Raw genomic sequence first — 6,695 nt, 5'->3', positions numbered from 1 at the left:
GCTGACCTTTGTGTCTTGAAGAGGCTGGAAGGTGATGTTCAAATGTTGTATTTGTGGCTTTGTCTAATGGCACAGGCGCAAAGCGGCAGACGGTATACTGGTGGTGTCCCAGTGTCCTCCTCTTGACGTGAATTAAATGGAGGCTATGTGGATGGAACTGTCCCGAAGGGTTCTTCCGCTCCTCGAGCTCTGAGGCACCGTGCCTTAAGAGGCCTCATCTTCCCAGGCACTGACTCGGAGCGTGAGCAGAGCTCTGTCATGCCGAGCCACGGGGCACACAGCGCGACTGTGGCGGGCCAGGCTCGGGCCTTCGCTAGGTCATGAGCCGAGTGACAGTGGAGGAGTGCTGAAGGAGCCTTTCAGACTTTCACCTTAACCTGGATGCCGAGCCTCCGTGAACGTCCTGTGGAGCTGCTGCACAGTGCCGGGGTGGGCAGGCAGTGCGGCCACAGGCCCAGCCCACGTGGTGCTTCTGAGGCCCGGGCGCCTCTGCAGGTCCGGAATGGCCACCGTCAGGCAGAATGGCCTTCAGCTCCGCCGGCCGGCTGCTGTGCTGCGGGTGCCCCAGAGCCTTACGCTCCTTGTTCTCATGCTGTGTTATTTTTCTTTTTGGTTCCTTCCTTGAAGTCAGTTGCAGGATCTGAGAACAGACTGTTTTTATGAAGAAATTGGCTTTTGTAATCGTGACGGTTAAAAACCCAGAGTCTGAGGCCCAACAGAGTTTCTATTGAACTCACTCTTGCCCAGCGTGACCAGGCGGGGGGGCTGAGCAGACTGAAGGTGGGCGGCAGTCACCGTCCAGCTCACAGGGCTTCGCTCGCTCCTGCTGGCCTGGGAGCAGGACTCCTGACAAGCAACGACCAACACAGGCAGGGAATATTAACAAACAAGTTTTTATTAACTATTGCTACAAAGGACATGGGCGGCAGGGAGAGTTTGTGATCTCTGAGTAAACCCCCTCACGTAACAGTCTCTGGGGCAGGGCGGGGCGGGACAGGGCCAAGCGTGGGAACACCGCTGCTCTGCATTCAGCTGACACGGACGATAATGGAAATACGTGTTCTTAAAGCATTTCCACAGGAAATGGTCATCTTTATGACATTCTGAATCATTTTACAATTACATATGCTACACTAACTAAAACACAGGTATTGATATTGCACATTTCAAAGTTGGAAGGACACTCAAGCTTTAGGAGGCAATTTTTAGAGGGGAAGATGAGACTTCTGAATTGTTGGGCTCAAAAATGCACACTGCCAAGGCAGCCGAGTACTGAAAACCTTCGAAAATAAACTTTTGGATTTCAGGCCAATGGAAACCTCCGCCATCTAGTGCAGTCCGCTTCCCTCTGCATGGAGGTCAGTCAAGGGCTCTGTCTCAGAGCCTGCGAAGAGTCCTGGCTGCTTCGAGGAGAGGATGGTGCAGGCTCTTCTCGGGGGCCTGAAAGCAGGGAGTTCCCCTCAGCTGGCGGGAGTGGCTGGTCCTGGGGGCCAGCAGGTGGTGGTGGCAATCGAGGACCTGGAATAAAGTACTCTCTGGGACCAAGTGGGCCTGGAGGTCGGAATGGCACGGGTCCTGGCACGAATTCCCGGGCGTGTGGAGGCAGGTCTCGGCGTCCAGGAGGGATGCCCGGGGCATACTCCCTCAGGCCAAGCGGAGGGCACATGTAAGGCACTGAAACCAAGAGCGACATTGCAGACACATCCCTCATGCACCAGGGTCCCAGCGACCAAGGAAGCATCTAATTTTCACAACCCCAGGAAGCAAAGATGCCTCTGACTTCCTAAGCTACAGCTTGAGCCAGCCAGCCAAGCAGCACGCAGGCAGGACCGAAGCGTGGGTTTCCTGGCCCCATTTCCTTCCCAGTGCAATTCTGTGGCTCTCTAGAGGTGCAGCACCTGCACCCCAGGATGACAGTGAGCCCTGTGCTGCAGTGACGGCCTTGGTAAGGGAATCCCACTATTTTTTCTTTTTTTTCCCCTACTGCCTACTGCTGACAGTCACAAACTGACACAGCAGCTGGGCATGGCCCAGCCACAGGCCACCAGCATCTTATGTACCTGCTCTGCCGGATGTGGCCTTGCACCGCCACTGCTGGATCTCCCTGCTGAACTCAGTGAAGCCGTAGGAGGCTCCTGTGCGACACCCCGCCCCCGTTCTGACTTCTCTCCGTGCCCCGCAGCTTTAAGGCCGCAGGACACCTTCCACCCACCACTGTGCAGGGCTGCCAGGGAATGAGCATCTGTACACTGGGACTTCATGCTTCCTGGGAAGAGCCCTTCCCAGCCACGGGGTCAGCTAGTACCCGGCTGTGTCCAAAGGAGCTGGGCGTGGAATGGGCTCAGTGCGCTTGGCCTTGCATTACAAAACCCTGGAAAGCAACTGCTGAGCAGGGCAGGAGAGCACACAGGCTCTCTGACACGGTCATCAGCAGCTGTCCTAGGAGCAAGGGGAGAACAGCTCTGCTGTCCAGAGCATCCTACCAAATGGCGGAGGCGGCGGAGGCATCGGCCGAGGCCCGAAAGGTCCACAGAGTGGCGGCGGCGGCAGTGGTGGCCCGTATCCCACAGGTGGTGGCAGCGGGCCTCCCATGAATGTTGGCCCTGGGAATGGAGGGGCTCCCTTCGCGGCCATGCTCGCCTGTGAACAGAAGCAAAGGAGTTCCTCTCCTGAACTCGGTGAAAACACAGCGAGCACTCAGCCTGGGAGATAGCAGGCACCTGTCCAGACTGGTCAGTGCAATCCCCCAAGTCCCCGGGCTCAGACATCAGTAGGGCGCCACACAGCAAGCACTGCCATCAAGCTGTTCCTACTCCTGTGTGCTGAGGTGAACTCTGGAAGAGTAGAGCCACACACACTGGACGGCGGAGCTGGGAGACAGGCTCACACATCCATCCTCGCAGCACGACAGTGCACTGCTGTGCCCAGCAGCATGCGTCACAGAGGCGGTGTGCAGGCTCCAAGGGACGTGTGTACCTAAAGCGCTGTGCCTGGACATGGAGGGGCTCTGCGCGCCTGTGTCACTCAGGGCAACCAGGCTCCAACAGTGAGCCTCCCTTGCCCCCGACACTGCACCGGGACAGGCTGGGTCCTCAGCCGTGGGCCCAGGGCCACAGCACAGCACCGCGCGGTGCAAAGGCTTCTGGCTGTGGCCAGAAAAGGACCTGAGGAGGCGCTGCTGCAGAGCCGCCTCCCACACACAGCTTCTGCGGACAGCCGTGCGAAGGCCGGGATGCCCAGGGCTGATCTTACGGCTCCACTGAACCAGCAGCTCACTTCCAGCCAAGCTGACAGCCACCCTGACCTGAACGCTACCACAGGGCTGCCTAGTCCACAGCCAGAGGAGTCTAGCAGGCTTCCCGACAGACGGGCGAGCGGAGCCTGGTGCATGCGCCTGTAATCCCAGCGCTCAGGAGGCTGGGGCAGGAGGACTGCTATGACCTGGAGGCCAGCTTGGGCACCCTGAGCTCACAGCTATTGAGCTACGTAGAGGGACCATGTTTCATAAAAAGAATGCACTGCCCAGGCTACAATGGCTGTCACACTTTAGGCTGGCTGTGGCAACAGCCATCACACTCTCAGTACACATGCACGAGTGCTCCGAGTCAGACTCCAGCGTGCCCAGGTCAGCAGGGTCACTCTACCACGCACTCAGGTGGCAGATGAGTCAGAGACTGCTAAGGCCTGTGCAGGGCCCAGGCCTCGTCCTGTAGCGCATGCCCTGGCTGCCACCAGATGCCTGGCCCCAGACCTCACCCTGGCAACAGAGGACGTCTCCAGCTTGTGTGGAGCAGTTGGCTTTTTGAGAGAACAAAGGAGATATACAGCACACAGACAGGAGCGAGCATGGTACGAAGAGCAGGTTCCCAGGGGCCAGCAGGCTCACCTTGCCCTCGTCCATGCCCTTCGCAGGAGAGGAGCCTCGGGAGCCACCATTCCCCGCGGGACCGGGACCGGGACCAGGGCCTAGATCTGGGAGGACAAGAGAATGCATTCAGACTACACTCAGAAGTGACTTGGTCCCCAGCAGAGCAGAGGGCTTCCCGGGCATCGGAAGACACTTAGCAGAGTGCTGGCTATGCTTCTCAGAACTACAGCAGCACGGCCAGGTTAATGGCCAGCTCCTAACTAGCAAGCTGCCCGGGATACACACAGTCTTGGTATCAAAGGTGTCCTGCTTTGGCAGAGACTTAAAACTCCAAAACCAGAGCTGCCTTGGAGCCCACAGGGCGGCAGCAAGCCCCACACTTTACAGACAGCACCAGCCCGAGGCTCTGAAAACAGGCCCTTTTCCATCTGCAGTGGTTTCTCGTGGGAGAACCCTGCGACAGGAAACAAGAGGCAGGCTGGGGGGGGGGGTGGCTGGGGGGCGCGAGGGGCTCGCATGCACCAGCTTCCAGGTAGAGCGATGGCTCGCAACATCCTAAGAGAGACACACATTTGCACTGCACAGTACGGGGTAACACTAGAAAACCAAGGATCTTTTCAGCCCTGTAGCAAAGCTTGCAGTGAAGGGTCCACCAACACAGCCCAGAGGTGTTCTCTATGCTAGACAGACCCCAGCCTACCACTGCTTTCCTCCCACTCGGAAGAGCTCACCAAAGTCACTTCTTGGCAGGTCTCTTCGTGCGAAGTTCGCAGAGTGTGGCCGGCCTGGGGGCTCTGCACTCAGGGGCGGGGAGCACTCGCCACCACTCACGGGAGATGGGCCGAAAGAGCCATTCTGGCTAAGGGGACCTGCGGCAGGAGCGCTTGTTACCGCTTCTGGTGCCTCTGTTTCTCGAGGCGGCTGCCAGCACCATGCCTCCCACATGCAGCCATAAAAAGTGGTGACCTGGGCTGCACCAGGGCAAGGCCTACCTCTCCGGGGAGGGTTCTGGGCCCCTGGTCTTCCCGGCAGCGGCTTGACAATCACAGGTTCGTCTTGCCGCATGGCCAACTTCTGGGTCATTTCCACTAATCTGGATAGCACGAGTGCAGCTCAGCGTGAACAGCGCTGCTCCCTGCGCAAAGCCCCGGCCACGCAGTGCCCGCCCCCACACACCTGTGTCTCAGGTTGGCGGCCTCTCTCTTCTCCTCCGCGATCAGCCTCTCTGCATTGCGCGCTTTGAGCTGTGGAGACAGGGTGGCCAGTTCATGCAGCCTTGGAGTGAAACGGGGAAGGGAGGAGGGGGAAAGCACTTACCCAGTTCTCGTGAGCTTTCTTCTCGTGAGCTGCAAGCTGGAAGAGACAGCACATCAGGGCGCACTTAGGGCGGCATGGCCGTGGCTTTGGAGCCACCAGAGCACCTGTGGGTACCACAGAACGCGGCCACTCCTGGCAGTATGATCATTACCTGGTTTTTAAATGAGCGTTCTGTCTTCTGTAGCTCTTCCTCTATTTCCTGAATTCTCCGCCTAAAAATGATACTTGTCAGTTAAAACCAACCAAATAAAATCTGAAACTGTCTGTTTCCTCTACTCTAACCCTCTACCTTAAAGGCTTCATCACGCACACAATGTGAGCAAAATAAGTTGTAATTCCCTCATTTTTCATTTTCTAGCTAGAGACTGAGTAGATACCATAAATCTCCTTCACCTTCTCGCTAATGTTCTCAAATGTGCTAGGAATATCTTCCCCACAAAGGCTTCTAATTATGGTCCACAGGAGATGGCCCGGATGCTGCCCCCGGGCCTGTCCGTGGCACAGTGACTCCAGTGGGTTTCAGTGTGTGACAGGAACAGGCTGCTGTCCTGAAGAGTAACACCAGGGACACGACCCTGCAGGCTCTGCACAGCCGAGGAGCTCTGTGGTTAACAACTTCCCTCCTGTTAAACTGTAACTCCTCTCTTGCTGCCTTAGGCGCTCCCACCCTCCCCGGCTCCTGCCCCTGCGGCGGAGTGCTGGCCTCCCTGTGTGACGTGGACTTTACACAGCAGCTCACCCGGCACCACACTCACTTGTACGCTCTGACCTCCTCTGTGGCCATCACCACCTTCCCGTCGGCCGCCGACAGCTGCTGGTCCCGCTCCTGCAGCTCATATTCTTCCTGACTCAGCTTCCTAGGACAAAGGCAGCTGCCAGTGGAGAGTCCGCCTGCGTGCCACTCCATGCCAAGCAGCCAGGCAGAGTTCCAGAGGGGACTCACATCTGCCCCTTGGGAGGTGACGCCCTGGGCTCCTGGCCAGACACCGCATTCTCTCAACTTTCCTGTCCATTCTCTTATCATCAGCAAACAGAAGAAACACAGAACACAGCACGAAAAGCCAGGACCAAGCCAGTGGAGGCTAGGGAGCTGCTGAAGCACAGCAAAGCCCATCCCCTCCTCCTGCCAAGAGGGACTGCAGGTCCCATGAGGCCACACCGGGGAGAGGTAAGGAGGCTGCACCGAGCCCCCAGCAAATACCCCAGCTTCAGGAAGAGTGCAGAACGTGCTGGGTTGTGAGGCAGATGACAGAGACCCAGCGGGCAGAAGCTGCCTCTGGTGGCCTCTACACGTGGCTGGCGGCACCCTGGGCCCTGACTTTGCTCTATAATTACCACACATCACATCTCTGACTGGGACCTCCACAGGCCCACACACTGGCCAAATCTCTCAGACCAGGAAACCCTGTCAGGAGAGCACCCCACAGATCCCAAAAGAACTGTGCCTCAGGGCTGGGGAGATAGCTCAGAGACTAAGCACTTGCCTGGCAAGCTCAAGGTCCTGAGTTCA

At 57.8% G+C, this 6,695-nt stretch overlaps 1 protein-coding gene across 1 annotated transcript in view; it reads right to left on the bottom strand.

The window, feature by feature from the left end:
- Positions 1 to 875: 875 nt before the first annotated feature.
- Positions 876 to 6,695, bottom strand: part of Mia3 (MIA family member 3, ER export factor) — a 38,662-nt gene continuing 32,842 nt past the window's right edge. The window contains exons 20-28 of the mRNA XM_023710196.1: positions 5,941 to 6,042; positions 5,337 to 5,397; positions 5,186 to 5,221; positions 5,045 to 5,112; positions 4,861 to 4,961; positions 4,600 to 4,737; positions 3,887 to 3,972; positions 2,484 to 2,640; positions 876 to 1,674 (exon numbers count right to left, since the gene is read on the bottom strand). Coding sequence (XP_023565964.1) covers positions 1,364 to 1,674; positions 2,484 to 2,640; positions 3,887 to 3,972; positions 4,600 to 4,737; positions 4,861 to 4,961; positions 5,045 to 5,112; positions 5,186 to 5,221; positions 5,337 to 5,397; positions 5,941 to 6,042 — 1,060 coding nt within the window. The 3' untranslated portion in view covers positions 876 to 1,363. The remainder of the gene's footprint in view (positions 1,675 to 2,483; positions 2,641 to 3,886; positions 3,973 to 4,599; positions 4,738 to 4,860; positions 4,962 to 5,044; positions 5,113 to 5,185; positions 5,222 to 5,336; positions 5,398 to 5,940; positions 6,043 to 6,695) is intronic.

Source organism: Octodon degus, unplaced genomic scaffold, assembly GCF_000260255.1.
Source record: "Octodon degus isolate 3935 unplaced genomic scaffold, OctDeg1.0 scaffold00017, whole genome shotgun sequence".
NCBI classification, from domain to species: domain Eukaryota; kingdom Metazoa; phylum Chordata; class Mammalia; order Rodentia; family Octodontidae; genus Octodon; species Octodon degus.
Note: the sequence above shows the minus strand (reverse complement) of the source record. Positions and strands in the feature narration are given on the sequence as shown.